At 38.3% G+C, this 20,378-nt stretch overlaps 1 protein-coding gene across 8 annotated transcripts in view; it reads right to left on the bottom strand.

The window, feature by feature from the left end:
* The window catches only part of MAP7 (microtubule associated protein 7), a 112,790-nt gene that overhangs the window by 17,320 nt on the left and 75,092 nt on the right, over nt 1-20,378 (bottom strand). For all 8 annotated transcript variants that reach the window (XM_065680791.1, XM_065680790.1, XM_065680785.1 and 5 more), the window contains exons 4-10: nt 15,593-15,756; nt 14,662-14,773; nt 12,240-12,350; nt 7,684-7,797; nt 4,143-4,267; nt 837-952; nt 150-430 (exon numbers count right to left, since the gene is read on the bottom strand). In XM_065680791.1, coding sequence (XP_065536863.1) covers nt 150-430; nt 837-952; nt 4,143-4,267; nt 7,684-7,797; nt 12,240-12,350; nt 14,662-14,773; nt 15,593-15,756 — 1,023 coding nt within the window. The remainder of the gene's footprint in view (nt 1-149; nt 431-836; nt 953-4,142; nt 4,268-7,683; nt 7,798-12,239; nt 12,351-14,661; nt 14,774-15,592; nt 15,757-20,378) is intronic.

Genomic DNA, 20,378 nt, shown 5'->3' with positions numbered 1-20,378 from the left:
CAATGAGCACACATCTGTAGGAATATTCTGAAGAACTTAGATTAATTTTTGATAGAAAACTACTGAAAGCTACATCGTTTCAGAGAGAGGAGGGGAAGAACATAATAGACTCTAGATATTCCTTAACCTAAAGGAGGATCCATTCTTACCTTGAGGGAGCTCTGCCTGGACAGCAGGTTCTTCTCGACTTGCAGCTTCTCCAGTACCTGCTGAAGCTCCTTTACTCTCTTCTGTCCTCTCCTCATTGGCCTTTTCAGCCTCCTTTTCTGATCTTTTTTTCTCACTCTCTGGCTTGACCTCTTTTTTGACTGGCCGGATGTTGCCAGGAGAAGGAGGACGTGTCTGAGCAGAGGAAACTCTGGAGGAACCAGGTGGGGAATTTATCTGCTTGGGTGTGCCAGGCAAAAAAGGCAAAGACTTTGATGCATGCCTGTGTAACCAAAGAGCGATAATCACTATCACGCATGCGCTGCTGGACACCACCTACACATCCCTTCTACAACTACAATGGCTAAAAATAGAACAGAATCTCTATTTCTTTGCTATCAAGCAGGACTCCTGGAGAATCTCACTACTTTCATGCAGAATGCTTCTCTTTGCAACTCTTCATATGTGTGAGCACCAAGCCCAGCCAGGAGGGAAGAAACCAGTATCTTCCTCCTCCTTCCCTTTCCTCAGAGCAGTAATAGTATTTTTCTAAAGGCAGAACTCTTTCCTTTGTTGCAGAGAGAAAACATCTACATCACCAAATAAGTTTGCACTATTTCACATTTAATTAATAGACCGATCAAAGCTGCCTATAGCTCAACCTCCAGCTAAGCGTGTACTTGGCTTACCAAACTGGAGAGGGAGCTGGTGATCTAGCTTTGGGGTTGGAAGAAAAATGACCTCCTTTAAAGCTGGCTGAGAAGCTGGATGACAAATGGTCTCTCTCTTTTTCTTTTTTGTCAGTCTATAGTTCAGCAAACAAAAAGACAAAAGTCAAGCCAGAGTTCACATGGCTAAAGAAAGCAAAGCAAGCTCAGTTAAGGATGAGGGGATGGGGGGCTGAGAAAAAGCAGTGCTGAGTCAGTAGTTTCTACAGCCTGTTTAACAAGTTCATTAATACAGACCCTGTAAATCTGTCACCATCTTTAACAGCAAATATGCGTTTGACAACAGGAATCCTTCTTAATCATGTTTTCTACTGTCCTAAGGCATAACAGCTAATTTGCAGAGGCTTATTTTCTAACAGGCAAAAAATTACCTTTTAAGGTTTGATCTTTGCTGATTGCCACAGAGTACCTTCTACTACTTCCCATAATCCCAGGATTTCACTTGAAGAAAGAGAAAAACACCCCCACACACACCCTCGGACTCACACTTAGTCACAGCCCATACATAGCACAAGGTTTTTGCTTTCATACTCCTATGTGAACACTACAGACTCAAAGCTCTCAAACACAGAATCATAGAATAGTTAGATGGTACAACATTTATCCTGTTCTTTTTCTTCTTGGATGATTTCACACCACATACTTTTCTTGCCATTGAGTCTTATACATGGAAGCAATTTCCTCATTTTCCTTCTTTATTTTCCATCTTAGGATTTATATATATATTTCTGGTTTGTATTAATAGAACTATTGGTTTAAAGTAATGTATCAGAATTTAGGCATCTATATACTTTATCTATTCTAACTATAGATGAAAAACTGGAGGGCTTTGGAATAATGAGCTCAGACTCCAGGAGTCTGAGAAGTGGGAATACTGGAGAGGTCACTAAGCTGCGAGTCAGCCAACACAATGCAGAGGGGCTGCTGGTCACCACCTTGGCTAGGCCTTAAGCACAACCCCTGCAGCATGTGCACCAGGCTGCTTTAGCACCTCACTAGCTGAGAGCTCTGCCGTGCTCATCTCCTGAACTGAAAACCAGGTTATCAACTGGAAAAGAAGGACTGAAAAAACCTTCACAAGTGCATGCATGCTTGGTTTGTATTCCTCAATCCAAGAGGGTTTTTTTGACCTTGCCAAAACCACAATTTAGCATTAGCAATAGATGGTCTCAATCCTAAATTCATTACTCAAGCCAGCTCTTTGGCAGTACAATTTACCAGATATCTACTGATTAATATGATAATAATTTGAGTTATCAAAGCATACAAACCAGAAAAAATGCCTTAAAATGAAAAAGAATTTCAGCTCACTAGCAATAACTCTCTATACTGGATCTACTTTGTTAGTCTCAAAAACAGAGCATCAGAATTTTATTCTTAACATCAATAAAGTAAAAAACTGAATTTCTACAAAAGTTTGTAGGAGAATAAAAGATTCTCCATACCATACAGGCTACTGAAAACAGCAGTTAACTCAGTCCCTTTGTATTAACATTTTTATAATGCATCCTCCACCAAAATGTACTAACCTTTCTTCTTTAAAAACAAAACAAAAAAAACCCCACAAAACAAAGCAAAAAACCCTCACCACACAACACAAAACTCCCCAAAGCTTAAACCACCTGCAAACAGAAAGAGCCAAGAGATGTTAAACTGATAGCTGTGGACATCGCAATGCACTATACGCATTGCATGTATACTACGAGATTTCTCTACAGATACATCCCGATGCTATGCCTTAACTTAAAACTTCAATACAATACCATCTGCCTGGAAGATCAAGTACTGGCTATGATTCATGTGACTTTCATTAACATTGCTTCCATCAAGGATGTCAATAGCAGAACTGCCTCCTTACATTTTGCCCACCAGGCCAAACAAAAACGCAAACACTTCTATCATTTGCAGAGATGACTTCACTCTTAGGCCATAGGGTACAAGGGAAAATGTAACTGCTCAGGTTCAACAAATGAGCTGGAGAGGACTGCATCTTGTTGGCTTGGAGCACAGTCAACAAGTATTCGGTCTGCGTGTATCACACAGTTCTGACTTTCCCTGCAAGCACAGATCATTCATAGTACTGCTACCAAATAATTCAGAATGAACAGGTGATCTGTAGGAAGCCTTGCTTACAAACCAACCTCCTCCTTCTCAATGAGGAAAACTTTACTAGCTAAAACTTCGCTAACTTTTCTCCTAAGAAAGTAAAGCTAAAATGATAGCGCTGTATGTGCTTATATAGAATCATAGAATAGTTAGGGTTGGAAAGGACCTCAAGATCATCTAGTTCCAACCCCCCCGGCATGGACAGGGACACCTCTCACTAAACCATCCAACACAAGGCTTCATCCAACCTGGCCTTGAACACCGCCAGGGATGGAGCACTCACAACCTCCCTGGGCAACCGATTCCAGTGTCTCACCACCCTAACAGGAAAGAATTTCCTCCTTATATACAATTTAAACTTCCCCTGTTTAAGTTTTAACCCATTACCCCTTGTCCTGTCACTACAGTCCCTGACAAAGAGTCCCTCCCCAGCATCCCTATAGGCCCCCTTCAGGTACTGGAAGGCTGCTATGAGGTCTCCACACAGCCTTCTCTTCTCCAGGCTGAACAGCCCCAACTTCCTCAGCCTGTCTTCATACGGGAGGTGCCCCAGTCCCCTGATCATCCTCGTGGCCCTCCTCTGGACTTGTTCTAGCAGTTCCATGTCCTTTTTATGTTGAGGACACGTCAGTGCATATACGTCAGTGCATGCCTTCCCCCCTTCTTTATAGAATCACAGAATCATAGAATAGTTAGGGTTCCCAGAGGCTCAGCTGAATTTGCTATCAGAAGACAAGAAATTCTACAGGCTTTGTAAAAACAGGTTGCTGGGAAAAACAGGTGGCACTAAGGGAAATGCTGCAACACCACCTTGGGCCTTAAAAGGCAGCAAAGAATCCACTTGAGAAAAAGGAACACACGCTGTGACTGCCCCTGTGCTTTGTGAGAAGCTAAGGCATCCACTCTGCAATCATGGATGTTCGGAAAACACAGGTGGTTTTCTACACTGATTCTTCGGTGCACAATCAGGCCACATCACCACATAACGTCCTATATTTCACTTAAAATCCAGCCAACTATGAAACAAATTGGAAGGGGTGGGGACAGCACAGAGGGGAGGATCAGACTTCATCAAGTATCTTTGCAACTCTTCCTGTCCTAACAAACAATGCAATCAGTGGATCATGGCATGAGACACTCATATACATCTGGCATGCTTACCCCTGCAAGATGCGTTGTTCTCCTACGTCCAACAGCATCAGTAGAGGCATAAAGTTTTGTTCGGTCTCCTGGATTCCTACAGTTCATGGCCTTGTAGGACAGAGGACTGATGGGGCTGCAAGATGCTGAACGGGGACAAATGGGGAGAACTACGGTGTTGGTTGGTTTTGTTATTTATTAATTTTAATTACAGAGCAGCATTGGAGAATTGACAGAGGAAAGCCAGCAGGAAGAGAAACAACCGAGAAAGACAGAAAAGAAAGAAGGTATTAATACATAGAGGAATGATTAATTTTCAAGTCAGAACCATCATTTGATACACTAGCTTGGCCACACATACAGTAATGATACCATTTCAATAGACACTCAGGTACTTTTCCATTTGGAAACTAAATATTTTGAATACATCAACAAGTATGCCACATAGTAGTAGAAAATAATGATGGTTTTCTGTGAAGTTTTTATACAACTGGTGAAAAAGCAGTGGACAAAATGACTGGTCTGACTGGCTTAGTATTTACATTGACATGAATTTCAATTGCATTCAGAATAGAAAACAATCAAACTAAAATTAGAATGCCTGTTAATTGATCTTGGAAGTGGAGGAAAATAAAAGGAAACACACACAAACATCAAAACACATTAAGAATACAAACCAGCTTCACCGAGGAAATCAATGAAACTGCTGTCTACAATTTTTAGCAAGTGACGTGTTTTCTTTTTGAAGGCTTCTATTTGAAACCCACCCATTTAAGAACTTTTAATATTCCTTGATAACCCAGAATAACAGTTGACTCAAATACATTCTTCAAAGCAAACTATTTTACACATTACAAAAAGCAGGCTAACAACTACAAATGAACTTAGAAATTAATATTTGAGTAACCAGGACAGCAGTTTTCATTGGTTTGCACAAGGATAAAAGACTATTACCAAAACATCTCCTGCCAATAACAGATTATCAGATATACAGTGTTCCGATTATACATTCAAAGAGAATTGTAACAGTGCAAAAGGTATCATGGGGAACTTTTTGCAGCAAAGTAGTCTTGGGCTTTCTCTTGATTTAACCGAAGGAGGAGACTAGGAAAAACTATGTTGTTACTGCTGAGATTTATTTGTCTGCTCCTGTTTGTCCTTCCTGGTCATTTAATACAGTCTTACCATTATTATTATTCAGCATGTTACTGGAAGGAAAAGTAGAGCATCTATATGGTATCTCCCCTATCCCCCTTTAAATAAATAAAAAACCCAACCAACCAACCAAACAACAACAACAAAAAAACAACAACAAAGCAAGAGAATTACACCCTCAGTTTTCTTGGTAAGCACTCCCAAAATTTCTTGCCTGTAGATCCCTCTCTGAGCACACTCGAAAGAATGCAGTTCCACATACAGTTAATTCTTCTAGTTTTACAATGGTACAGCTGCTCTTACAGGAAGAGCTCATAGACTTAATAGTACTAACACTGCAAATTCTCCTGTACCAAGAGATTAACATTATGAATAAAGAGCGTCTCATGTAAGCAGAACAGCAACAGCACTCATGCTTGCCTTACTATTTATAGGAATTCCTGTTTAATGAGATATTATAAAATGACTGACTTAAAAGAATAAATAAAAATCAAGAAACAAGAAAAGAGGGGCTTTTGTTTGTGGGGATTTTTTTTTTTTGGCTGAGTGTATCTAAACCAGATAGGAGGAAGTGGCACAATATATGTTTTAAAACACCTTGTAATTTATGTGGTTGCTACACTGTGTGAATCAATTCTCTCGCTGTACCCTGATTATCTGAAGTTACCACCAAAGATGATATCATAAGTATTAAAAGACAAGCAGATCATTTCCATCTGTGTTGTTGCCAAACAGTGCTTCAGGAAGCACTCCCAGGGAATGCTGTACCAACAGGATTACATCTGCTCAGAGGAGCTTGTGGAGAGTTATTAAAAAAACACCTTGGTTTTGGAGGGTTATGTGAAAAAAAGAGCGAGACATACTCTTAATGTTGGATGTCCCTAACAGCTCACTTAAAATTTAAGGGCACGAATCCATATTTAATTTGATTTTGATTTTTTTGCATCATAATTTATCTTTACAGCCAAAGGGCAGAGTAATTTTCTAGGGAATAATGACAGGCTGGGATGAGTTGAGTGCTTAGAGCACAGCTGTGAGCCATTATCACCACCTGATCATTAATCTCCAGGAAGCATCCTGCATGAAGGGACTGCAGTTATTGCTCCTAGAGAATAATACCTGGAAAACAACAAGCAGATGGATTATTCTTCTGGGTGGTACAGTTCCAGTAAGCATAGGGAAGGCATTTCAGGGAATTACCTCATACTGATAACTGACAAGTGAGTCATTCCTGCAATATTTGCAATATGCTACTCAGTTTAGAGCTTATGGCACAGAACCAACAATATCAGTCAGAAAAGAAAATCTTCATGCTTGCTTCAGTAAAGTAACCACTTAAGAAACTAAGACAATGCTTTCCCTAAAAAAAAGAGCTGAATTTCCAATATCCTGCTTGGTAAATGACATTAACTATTTATTTTACCAGCTGTTGTTTGTGAAGAGTTAAAAAGAATTCTGTACTTGTCTAGTCCACTGCTTGCAGAATATCATCCATGTTTTTGCTCCTGTATTGCAGTCTCATTACTTGTAAGAGCTCTCAAGTGAAAGCATCTTTAAAAGTAATCTTACCAGATCTCTATGCCTTCTTATGTTCTATGTCCTTTAATTAGAATAAAAATCCTATCAGACAAGATAGACCTGTCTAGACTTAAGCATTCAGCATGTGCAGCAATATACTATTGTAATCATCAAGTCCACAGTGTATGATCATAAAACATACCACGATAAAAGAAGAGGCAGCTGTCACCTGCCTAAAATACATGATAAGCAAGCATGCCCTGGTTGTCTTTGGAATACCATTTTCCCTGGACTTTAAGTTACCACCTAGAAATATTTCTACATTTCTGCATGTTAATTTTCACCTCAGTTAGTATATCAAGAGACCTGTTCTGGGGCTGGCAGAGAACTTTATAATTATTATAACCTCACTAAACCTGCACATTTAAATTCACACGTATTAAATCCATGGCAACCGGGGCCTATCTTTCTACAAGTCTAACTTGCTCCATGTGGGAAGTGCCCTTACAGAGAGTGAAACTATCCTTTGCAGCAAGCAGCTCACAGCCTTAGCAGTGGGTGTCCTGAATGAACTCTTCATAACATTGTGCGCATTTCCTTAGATAGCCATGGACAGTGTGACACTGCTGCCCTGTGTGTGTTGTATTCATTTATTGCATTAATGAAGAGAACAGAAATCAAGAAAGAGATGGTCGGAGACAGAGAAAGAGGCGTAGCAAACAACTGTACAAGCAAACTTTCATGCTGTCTTGCAATGTAATCACGGACATTAAAGATCATTCTGGGATGCTACCGTATGCTCATAATTAGACCAATAACTACAACCTCCCACAGGTAATGTGGAAAAATAAGTGTCTGTGACATGAAGCCTCTGTTCCTGTGGATTTACCTGCATCTCCAGACAGTGCAGCGGTGCTTTTACTTCGGGCCAGGAAAGAGTGAGTGGGCATCAGGAGCCTGTTAACAATGCTGCTCTCCCATGGACTGAGCTGTAGGCGGCGAGCTGAACATGCACCATACAAGCAACATGTTAGATCAAACACTTCACAAATACATGCTGTAGAAGTATTAGTATTAGCTCATCACTACTGCATACCATGAAAACCTTGAACCTGTCCTGCAAGATCAAAAGCATGCAATCATTCAGTACTTTGCATTTTATTCTTACCCTGTTTGAGTAACAGAATTCTTATAGGAACATATATCTGAACATTTAGTTGTGTTACTGGCTGTACCATTATGGCAAATTGTTATCAAATTAATACTGATGTATTGCACACATGATATTCCCTATCAGGGATTATGGGACAACTTCTGTACTAGGAGAGCAGTTGCCACTCCTAAATATAGAATTTGACAACTCATCCTATGAAAATCTAATTGCCTAATCTGCCCTCAGGGCTGTTTTTCACTGCTCAAATTGCTCCCCTAAATTCTGCTAACTCAATAAGGGGCATTACTATAGAAATATAGGACTCTCAAACACAGCAGGCTCTCTGGATAAGTGTCCTTACAAAGTGTACTGCTGCCAGAGCTCTTTGTGATTAATAGTTCCATTCTGCATTGGTACAGATTCTACAGACACACAAAATAGCCTACAGAGACCTCTATTAGAGCTCACACATTACCATAAAGCTTGCAATTTAATGATGAAAGGGGAGGGAGGAATCACAGAACTACCCTCAAACTGATGCAATAATGGCAAAATCTTTGCTTCCTTTCTTCTCCAGGCACCATGCTCAGTATGATCACTGCTTAAAACTACTGTTAAAAGACAACAGATTCTTTTTTGTGGTCTCAGGCTTTACTAGGCGAGGCTCACAAGCATGAGTATGGAGAAACTCTCTGATTGTAGTTTAACACAAAGATCACACAACTTCACAAAGCAGTCCCTGAAATTTTAGGCCAATAAATCAGTGCCATGTATACGATCAATTTTGTGGAGTTCATCTGTACAGCTGCAGGCTGCTGATAAGTAAACATCATAATGCAATATGGCCTTGTGGGTCAGCACAGACCCTATATGAGGCCCCAGAGATAAAGTAGTTTCACGAGGACACAGCTAAGAGATTGATGAGTTAGAACACTAAATTGTCATGTCCCACCTATGCCATTTGTTAGTGAAGTGAGTATGGTTTAAATCGCTTGTCTTTGTCCCAGACACAGAGGAGCTTATACCCACATTACCTACTGGAAGCAATCGTGTGCCCACAGCATCCAACTATCGGCACTGAAGCAGTGTTTGGGAGTGAGCTACCTGATATGCACCAAACAGTGAGCTAACAGAGACCAACAAAAACTCTCTTCTCCATATAAGCAATGGGCCTGATTCAGGTGTCAAAACACTTTTAGCCATCTCCCTAGATGCCCCAAATTGGTTTAGATCAGAGTTCATTTAAATACACCTCAGCTTTGTGGATCAAGGTCATCACATACCAACTACTTCATATGCTCTCTAAAAGTATCATATTTGATAAACACATATTCCCAGTCATCAGCATCACCATTAGCCTAGAACAGACAAACTTCTGCCCGCTGGGTTACAAGTATAAGAGTATTAACACCTACATGCATTGAACAACTTAACTTTGGTGTCAAATTGACACTGAAACAAATGGAATACAAACCAAAGAGCATCCGAAACAACAAGATCAACTTTGAGTCAATGAAGTCAGTTGATGGCTTTTTTCTTGCTTTTTTTTTTGTTTTTAATACCTTGGGGGTGGGGGGGTGGAAGCAGTGTTCTCGAGATTCAGTTCTTCACACTATCTGACAGACAAAGGGAAACTATTTTTTATGCTCATGCTGTGTTAGGCTATCACTCTTAGGGCTGCTTGCTCCTTGTTTCCATGCAGGAAGCCCATTCGTTATAGGGTTGCCGGTGCAAGCAAGTACCCCTGGCCACAGCTACAAGCAGATTAGTTTAAACAGATTAAATATCTTTATAGCTTAATTTGTAACTGAAAAACACACAAAGTCCCAGGGAGCTGGCAACAGTGCATTGATTACAATCATCTATATTTGTCTTCAGGATATATAAACCGAACACTGTAAAATTATCTCAGCAGCAGCACAATAAATTGCAAGTAAGCAAACAGCAGCATCTGATTAATCCTAGAAACAGATGGGGGACAGGGATTGAACAGGCCTCCTGACGAGCACCACGAAGGGGAGACCAGTTACAACAGTGGTGTTTGCTCATACAGAGCCACAAACACGGTAAAGAGTAGATGGGCAAAACTACTCTATGCTTAGATTCTCTTTCAACAGAAAACAATTCTGGAGTCCCTGAATTTCTTCCATGAAGGTGGCAAACAATGGTGATGCAGTGGTTGAGACCTTCACCTATTTGAAAGGAATAGCACAGTAGAAAAGAGAAAGAACACAACTGTGGTACAAATTTTGCTTTTCAAATCTAAAAGTGTGTAACTTATACCTCATCTAAAATATTATCCACTTGCTGAGCTTTCCTTAAAGAGCACAGTCACCAAAATATACTGGTCAACAACCTGAATACATGTGTGAATACATGTGTTCATGTTTTCCCACAGTTTCAACTACTCAGACCTGTACCACTAACATAAAAGCATGATGAAAAGCTGCCCAATTGTAAAATTCTGGTAAAGAGCTATATAGCAACATCATATATGAAAAGGAATTAACCATTCTTTAGGCAATTAGTTAATGAAAACTTGGGTCTTTTGCTGGGCAAAAATAAAAAATAATTCCTGTCCTTCAAATCATAAAAAGGTGCTGCTTAAGAGAAGACATTCCTGATGACAGCATTAAGCCACTTAGGGTAAGCTTATCATCCTCATCTCCAGCTCACTGTTTTGCACGTAGGAGCATGCATTACACACAAAGTGTGGTTGAGTGCACTCTAGAAGGTGAAATGGGGAGCAGACAGAGCCTTCCTTTAAGCATTTGCCTTAAGATGTTGAGGCCACTGGAGAGACCACTGGCACTTCTCCAGATACATGCTCAACTAGATTTAGGCATATGACCTCACACAAGAAAGAAGGCACTTACAGTGCTTGGATTTGCTTTCTGTCTTGGAGTCCTGAAAGACATAAAGGACTCCTTCAGAGTTCTGTGCTGTTCTAATAGCAAAAAATTAAAGTTTTTGACATATAGTCATCACTTCTTCCATGCTCCTTCCCTTTCCCCACTGCTACGCTGCCTAGTAGTCAGTCTAACTTCTCCTGAATTTGAATGGGTGGCAGAAACTATAACACAGTGAGTTACAGTCCACAAGAGACTACATATTTAACATCTGCTGCTGTTCTTTCACCCTCTTAAGATCTTTCCTCAAAGAAGCAGCCCCTGCCAAACAACAGAAACCATCTGCAAAAAAATATATACACCTGAAAAGCTAGTAGAAATTGAAATTACTGGATTTCAATGCTTAGAGGAAAAAAATTACTGGAGTTTTGGAATAAATTATTTCCTAATGTAATGCTGTATTTTTTGAAAGTTACCAGACTCTTCAACTAGATTAGCCCATTAAGATTAACATTGCTCATCAAATCAACCAGATACACACATACAAACATACACATAAACATGACCCTTAGTTAAGGCACACAAATCATACCAATCAGTTTTGCGACACAACTAAAATCCCATTCTAGAGACTGTTTTTTAAAATGTGTATTTATCTGGATTGAAATGGAACAGAACTTCTCATTCTCTGTAAAGGACAAAAAATTCCTACCGAACACTTTTCTGCAAAGCTCTTTGCACATACTGTACAAGAGATTCTTTCATCAGACTCTTTTAAGCTCAGTCTTTCAATCTCATAAATCCTCAGAACAGAGGTAGCAATTCAGATACATTAATTTCCAAATGCTTGATGGTTTATCATTTGTGCAGACTTGTAAACAACAGAAACATACACTGAAATAAAATAATCTTTGAGGAGTAATGACATAAAAAGTCAATAAACAGACTATATGAAAACCACACATGCCTCTTCAATAAAAATAATCAGAAACGGTAATAAAATAACTGCTTGAAAGCTTCATGCAATGTGTTCTTAGATATTCAAGAACTACTACCAAGGAAGAAAGGAAAACAAAATCATGACAAAATGGCCTAATGCAAATAAAAGATCACACATGATTACATGCACTATGGAGCGATGTATTCTTTCAATAGTTGTACCTCATTTACTAAAAACCTGACAGAAGCACTGCTTTTATCATTTGCTAAAGTAAGATTGTTTAGGTAAGTTCTTGTTTTAAAGAACAAGAAATATATATTACTTCTCATACGAAAAAATATTCAACCATTTACTTTTCACATTTAAAGTCTTTTTACTCCCACTTAAATGAAGTTCAGAAAATTACTTCAGAAGCTTGGTTTCTGTGCAAAGTAATACATCAATATAGAACATTCTTTCTTGCTTTCTTTTTTTTTTTTTTTCCTTTTTCTTTAAAACTGTACCTCTGTCTGGAGAATTTAGTAATGTTGCAGATGAGGAGGAGAGCCGCTTGTTAATGACTGGATCAACATGTTTCGAAAGGTTCATTGTTGAAACAGACCGCCTGTTTGGATCTAAAACAAATGGAGATAATGCTAATTGACAGCCCACATGCAGTAGTGCAAGTTCCTAACTCACTAGTGGGAGGAGAAAAACATGACTAGGTCATTCCTGCTCTACCACAAGTACTTTCAAAATAGAGTGGACTTCTCAGCAGACATTGTACAGGTGACTCAAAGACTGGGCACAAAATCATTTAAATTTCACATCTAAAATATTCTGTTCATGGATTATCATTCAATCAGGTTGCAATCCAAGGACTTCATGTAGGATCTAAAGTAGATACTGCAGACGAGATGCAATTGTTTATCTATGACAAGTACAACAGCATTGTATTTATCTGTTCTGACCTAGTGGATTAAAGTAAAGTATACCCACTGTGTACAAAAAATTTCCATAGTGTATAGAACCAGCAAACTGGGTTCTGGAAGGGAGATAAAACTCAGAAATGGGGTTTAAAAGCAGAAATCGAAATGTTATAGCTAAGACAGGCCCCTGTAGGCTGTCAACAATACCCCACAATGATCTATATGGTATATTGAGAGTACTGTGTGCAAGTCAGTACTGGAGACGGGATATTCAGGCTCCACATGTCACAGGTCTTTGTGAGAACAGTATCTGTGGGAACAGGATGGAGATTTTGATCTCTTGTATCTAATCTATAGCTGAGAAAATGCATAGCATATCAGCACAGCCAAGAAATTTCTACATTTGGCATAAAGGATACACTGCACAAAGCAGCTTTTTGAAGATGAAAAATGACAATACGAAAAAAATCACCTCCTGTATTTTGGCAAGCACACAATTCTCTTGTGTCAATGAACATTATCTAAATGAATGTAATTTAGCATGAGGATTTGTGTGTAGGTGTTGGCAACATGAATCCTTTAGAAGTAGAGCAGGGCAAATGCAATCCATCGCCTAGAAGATTGCTGGTTTCTCTGTTCTAAAAAAAAGAATAAAAATATCCATGAGCAACACATCAGCCAGTGCAGCTGATTGTATGTCTATGTTCACGTGCAAAATAATTTTAAATCCTGTTATATGTAGAGTGCCAAAAGGGTTTTAGAATAGACCAAAACATTCAAATTGTGTCTCCTTGAATTCCAGAAGACAGATTATGCTTCACTTCAGTGAATTGTGCCAAATCTTTAGAGTCAGCCAGTAGTAACTCTCCATAGTAAAAACAAATAATAATGAGAAAATCTGCTACTAACAACAGTTCTAATCTATCAGCATGATGTTAAGCATGCATTGCAACTACATGAGGGTGGTTTAGTTACTGATGATCTCATTTCCTGAGAACTAGCTATGGGTAAAGGAATCAACAAACCACAGCAATTATGTACCAGGTTTTCTAGCACCACCCAGAGATCTGAAGTGGTGCTCCAGGCCTGCTAAATCGAGAAAGCTGAATGATGATTCAAAAAAATAACCTAGGGACAAAATGCAAGACAATGATTTTTCACAGTAAAGGAAAAAAAAAATCAAATAAGTCATACAGAGTTAAGCAAAAAATGTAACCTTCAATGAGAAATAACTGTTTATTGAACTTCTATATGACAGGTTTCAGAGCATTCTTCCTCAACTTTTTTGCCCTCTTTGATGAAAGGTTGGACACCTTGAAATGTATACATTAGAGTAGGAAGAGAAGAATTCTAAGTACCATTTTCTGGTGAAAGAAATAAAAAGGACAAGTTCTCTTTTTGGGTTCAAGTCATATTTAACAGGGCATACACACATCCATGATTTGCGGATTAAGTTAGAGAAGATAACTGGGGGAAAAAGCATGTAGTTAAAATTCACTTAATTTGCCCATTTTTAAGTTTTTATAGGGGACAAAAGGAATTTCTATCTCCCAGAATGTCTGTACAAAATACAGATAGCTTATTACAAAGAATAATTTTTCTTCCTTTTGTCTGTTTTAATCTTAGTATTTGCTTATTTCCACCAGACCTATTTCTTGAGCCATGATACTTAGCATTTGCACACAATAGCTCATACCACAAGATTGACACGGCACAAGCACACCCACACATACACAAACAACACCAAAGCAGCAGAAGCGAGAAGCTGTAGCAAGACAGAGTAAGAGAATTAGTCAGCTCCTGAAACAAGCTTCAACTTTTGGTCAGATTTCTCTTTGTTACCTTTTTTGCTACACAAGAATGCCAGAAACATGCCATTGCTAGCAATATGATGATCAAGAGCAAAGAATTTAAACCAGCAAACACTGAATCCTCCTTCCTTTTAACAGAAGCGAGTAAATTCCAGTTAACTGGCAGGGCAGGGAAACTGGCTAGCAAACCAGGCCTCTCTCTTTACCTGTGTTATTAATGCGGTTATGTAGTGCTCCTCCCCAGGACCACCTGTTTTGCTTTTGTTTTGGCTTCTGGCTTCTTTCAATTGTGCGACGTACAACAGCTTCATGTCGTTCCTTAAGTACAACAGGATAATACATTTGGATACTATTGCGTTGTTAACTTTATCTCTTCACAAAACCGCTACCCTCAACATGGACAAAACCTCACAGGCAGCTTGGACTTGTATTCAAGCTTATGTGCTGCCTACTAAGACACACACTGGAACAGCATTAAGCAGCAATTAAGCCATAAGTTAAAACATTAACTTTGGAATGGTAAGATCTGGTCGAAACCGTCAGAACTGCAGAGAGAAAACAGTGGCCTTTTTATGGCAGTCACTACACAAACATGCTCTAGGGCCACTTCTTACCTTGTATCTCCCACCTACTAAATACTAAAACAGTGGCAGAGATAAGAAACAAACAAACAAAAAAAACCAACAAAATCAAACCCAAACCAAAACACAAGGATAAGACGACTTATGTAGGATCACACTGCACGCAGTTCCCAGCTTAAGTGAAGCAAATCAGTCATGAGCATATTTTTTTACACACTCACTTTCCTAAAGGTTTTGTTAGGGTAGCTAATATTTAACTACCTTTATACTGAATGGCTAAGAATTAACGGATAACCATACAGAACTGACAAAAAAATACATTTATCTGTATGAGTTTATGCAATGCCATGTAATGTAACTCAGAGATGCTCATCTTAGCTTCCTTCAATTCACAAAGGGCACTTCAAGAAGCAATATCTGTGCAAGTAAGGTTTAAAATCCTCTTGCATGCTCTCTTATACTGACCATGGCTTATGTTGTATTCTTTCCACCAACTCTCAAAGTTTAATAGTACTGTATCTTATGGTGGAAGAGTTTTCACAACATTCATTCTTACCTTATCTTCTTCTAACCTCTGCCTTCGCTTTTCCTCTACGGCAGCTCGCCTTCTCTCTTCCTTTAATCTTTGCTCTTCTAGCTTCTTTCTGCGTTCCTCTAAGTGTTTTTCATAATGTTGCCGGGCTCTCTCTTCTCTTTCTAACCAGACCGATTCTCTTGCAGCTGTGACAAAAAATCAGAAATAAAAAAAATGAACATGCTATATATGATGAAGTCTTTAATATTACCTGAATAATGAAGCTAAATGAAAAGACTTTTGAACTACTTTTCTTATGACAACATGGGTAATATCCCATCTCTCCTCATGTATTAAAACATCATGTACCCTCCTCACATATTCATTTCATCTGAATTTACTTACTATGAATTAACACCAGAAATAGTTATATTAGTTGAGTACATAGTTTCTATCCAAAATAAAGGACTTTTTGTTAGTTTAAAATACCTAAATGTGTAAGTCAGTTGTATGTAAACACACTTTTGTTGCACAAACCATGATAATTCACCATAATCTTTTACCGTAAAAACAAAGCTAATAAACAGAAAGATAAAACTAATCACCACCTTTACTGATCAATACAGAGCTCTTATGATAGAAGTGTCTGTAATGTCAATTCCAGCACCTGGACTGTTAGCCAAACTAACAGCTGGGAAATCATGCTTATTATTCATGAGGACACAAAAGGAAGGGAACAGACACTAGAGCTTGAGGCTATGGGTCTGAACAGGTAAAATATTTTACTTTATAACACCAAATCTGAACAGAACTTAACTAATAATACACTGTGAACAACACAATTCTGTTAATCATTTTTCCCAATTCAACATTAGTTTTTTCTCTTTCCTCAAATAATAATTCATTAGTGCTAGACTGCAATAACATTAAATAATTATTAAATGCCATTTCTGGAGGGTATGGTATTACTCTTTCCTTCTGTACTTTCTGTATAATTAACTTCCTGTGAAGCTTTTCCTGCTAGTTTTCATCTTCACAGTTGTTTCCTATTTGAGTCTACTGTTACGTTTCGGCTCCCGTACAGAAATGTTTAGAGGGTTTGTTTCACTTTTGCAGACAGCATTGCACAGATATATACAGACAAAGCTTTTAAAGAAAACCAAGCACCAAGAAACAGCGCACCCACTCTATTCTCTTTAATACATAATAGACTGTGAACACGCTAAGTAACCCAAGCAATGTAGTTCAAAACTGGTATTCAATCATAGCATTCTGCAGAAGTTTTCAAACATACATTCACTTTGAAAAAGTGAAGAGCACCTAATGAGTTTAGTAGCACATATTTAATGAAAGTCCATTGACCTGCAGCATGTTTATGGTCTCTAATGATTATATTGAGCCATTACTGTGAGCCAAAAGACTTTCACAGATCCTGAGATCAACTGGATCTTTTGTGTCTGGAATCAGCTTACAATGGCAACCCAGCATGAAAAAGCGCTTTGGTTCTCTACTGAAAATAAAGCGCTCTTGAAAGACACAAGAAATGATGAAAAGCAAAGAATCAAAACACAGTAGCTTTAACTAATGTGAATATTAATTTGCTTATAAAAGACACGGAGATTGATCTTTCTGTCATTAATGTAAATGGTTACACTTTCTTGGGGTGTTATTTGTGGTGATTTCCATAGGCTTCAGCCTCACGTGTTTAAAAAAAGTAATGAAAACAGTACATTTGAAAAATCACAAGTAAATTCAGGAAGAGAAGCTGAAAACATTTAAATGTTTCGGTATGTTAAAGAGTTAACTTTCACATACACCCTCACTTCTGGGAAGTGCTAAACCTCTGGACAGAACACTAATATTGAGCTTTCTGCTCCTCAAAGGAGAGATTATAAAATCATACATCTGTGATAAGGGAAGACAGTTCAGTAACAGAAACACAGTGATGGATTAACCAAGGCAAATAGAAGTGCTAACTGGAATAAATTATAACTAAAGAAATAGATCTGACTTCAAACAAATATAAAAGTTACCTCTATCTATCATCTATAAGTTCCAGGCAAAAACAATACAAGATATCCACCCATCTGCTAACATGAGGAAACTACTAATTTTATGCTTGGACCAAGTATTTCATAAGTACATAAAAGCATGATTTATGAAACATATGTTTTCTGAGAAAAAGTATAATATATATTTTCATTAATTTACCTTTTTCCACAGATAAGGAAATAATTTTTCCTGGTTCCAATTTTTTTTTCAAGGATTACTTCCTATATTTTCTTTTACTAAAACATCAATGGAGAATATCTGCTTTGTTTTCACTGGTTTCTATATGCACTACTGACATTCTTGCATGAACTTAAGGGCTCATCTTTGTCATCTACAAGGCAGGTATATAGAGTGACATAAGCTAGTGTCCTTGGATATATGATGGTATCTTCAAAAAAAATGAAAATACTTAAATACCATTTTTATTTCATTCTCATGTCCCTATTTATGCTTTTGCAGAAACTTTTCTTCTTGCCACACTTGACAAATTAACAAATTGTATCCTAGGGTAAAAAACCCAAAGTTCACTCAAGGGTTAAAAAAGCCTATTCTAAAGTAAAAATTCGGGAAATTAAGCCCTATTCTGAATACAGAGGTGTGCTTCTAGAAGCACAGCAAGCTGTATTAAGACCAACACATACATCAAATGCTTTGCTGATAGAAGGAATCAGCAGATAAGCCTACAGAAAACCAAAGATTCTTCTAAAAAGTCCAGTCAGCTTGGAAGAGCAAGCAATTTGCAGGATGTGCAAGGGGAAAATACCCAGTTTTATGATGGCTCCTCCAGAAGCTATGGTAACACCAATACCTGGTGCTGAGCCAGTGTTGGGGGCCAGTACAGGTATGGTCCAATAAAATACTTTATCTTGGGGCTGAGCCTTAACAACTTTGTGATACTTCTCTCACTTGAAATAAAATAAATTGTCTGACAAAATGCAAGAATCATTCAAAGAAAGCTTGGTTGTGGTTCCAATAGCACTTGCATGTTGAAAGCTTAAATGGCATAGGAACATTTACACTAAAGCTAGAAAATACAAAGAAAAGTCACAGCCTGATGCTTGTTCTATTTCATTACTTAGTATGATTTATAAATTTGAACACAATCAAGTGATGTAAGGACACAACATTAGAGCATAAAACCAAGATTAACACCTTCTGCTTATTTGCAAGCTAGTAATGCTGGATTAGATTAAAAAGTAACATAATTAAGACTATTTCTGACACTGCTGAAGTGAAAAACAGAGCAAAAGAGAACAAGGTCTATCAAGAAAGAAACATTCCAATATCAAGAGACACGTAAGACTTAAAAACAAGCAATTTTACACTAGAATTAACTCATTTAATGTGGGAGATATGACCTGCAAATCACGCACATTTCTTTTGTGGAAATAATTTTGTAGTTCCTTTCTCTAATCATGCGCACACACAGAGCACCATTCTTTGCAGGAGTTTTAGGCTATGAGGGAAGGGGGAGCATGCATTAAGTGTCAAAGCCTCTATTTTCTATTTATCCATGTGAAGCAAGTGATGTCCCCCCCACCTCCTCTTTTGCTATCCCTTCCGCTCTCTCTTCACTTTAGTTCTTCTTCTTCTGGTTTATTGCCTATAAAGGCAGATGAGTCTACCACCATGCTTTCTCAGTCTGCCTTTTGCATCCACCTTGGATGGACAGCTTACCTGAATAAAGATTCTATAGCCACTGTCAATCTTTGCAGCTTTTATCTTTTCTGACTTTACAGCACTGACCTCAGCAATAGTTTTCTTCTCCGACCGTTGTTTCACCTTTCCTCACTGCCAGCTCTGCACTGTCTGAGACTATGATTGTCTCCTTGCTGCATTAGCAGAAAGATGGATCAGTGATGCTTTAACCATACCTAGAAGTGGGGATGTTCCACAGCAACGGCTGACTGAATGAATTAGAAGGTGAACTTCAGAGCTGTAATTAAAGCTGAAGTTAATGCTAGATTCTCTAAGCCAACCCTTCCCCAATAACCATGCTCTGACAGACATTCAGCACAGAATTTGTTAAAATAATCTTCCTTAAAAATTGTTTTCTTGTCATATAAACCCTTCTGACACTTAAGTCCTCTGAGGACATCCCAAAATAATTCATATACTAGGGTCACTGATTCACAGCTTCTGACTGCGGAAATGATAGATAAAGTTCTGTCCCCAGTAAGCCAGAAGGAATTCAATGACAGGGAAAAATTGTAATTTTTATTAATGTGATATTTTATTAATGATCACTTTCAAATGGGAGAGGAATATGTATCATAATGTGATCTTTGAAATATTATTTTAATGCTTATGCATTGTATTAAGAATTTAATGGAGCTAGCCAACCTGAAACTCTGACATATTCTAAAAACTAAGATTGATAATACATTTCCTTAAATAAAGAGGTAAGTCAGATGGCAGGATTACCATCTTTTGTCCCCAGTGCCAGAAACTAAATGAGGCATGTGTCCTTGTCAGGATCGTAATGGTGATAAAAAAGGTCACTCTTCAAGCAGGATTAGTGTACATAAAGCCTGCACAGACATAAGACTTCAAATGGTTTTCTCAAGAATCAGGGACTGAGATACTGTGAAGTACAACCAAGAAATCCCCAATCTCCAACTCTTTCTCTTTGCTAGGCTGCTACCCAAGACTCCCAGAATAAAACCCCTTTTAAAATCCCAGTGACTTTCCCTGTTGAAAAACACATTTTGATTTTTCCTTGCAGTTACAGAGAACCAGGTCTATGCTAATAGATGGAATGTGGCCAAATGAGATC

This window comes from Lathamus discolor, chromosome 5 (assembly GCF_037157495.1).
Source record: "Lathamus discolor isolate bLatDis1 chromosome 5, bLatDis1.hap1, whole genome shotgun sequence".
Classification (NCBI taxonomy): Eukaryota; Metazoa; Chordata; class Aves; order Psittaciformes; family Psittacidae; genus Lathamus; species Lathamus discolor.
The sequence above is the reverse complement of the archived record's forward strand: the minus strand, read 5'-3'. Positions and strand labels throughout refer to the sequence as shown.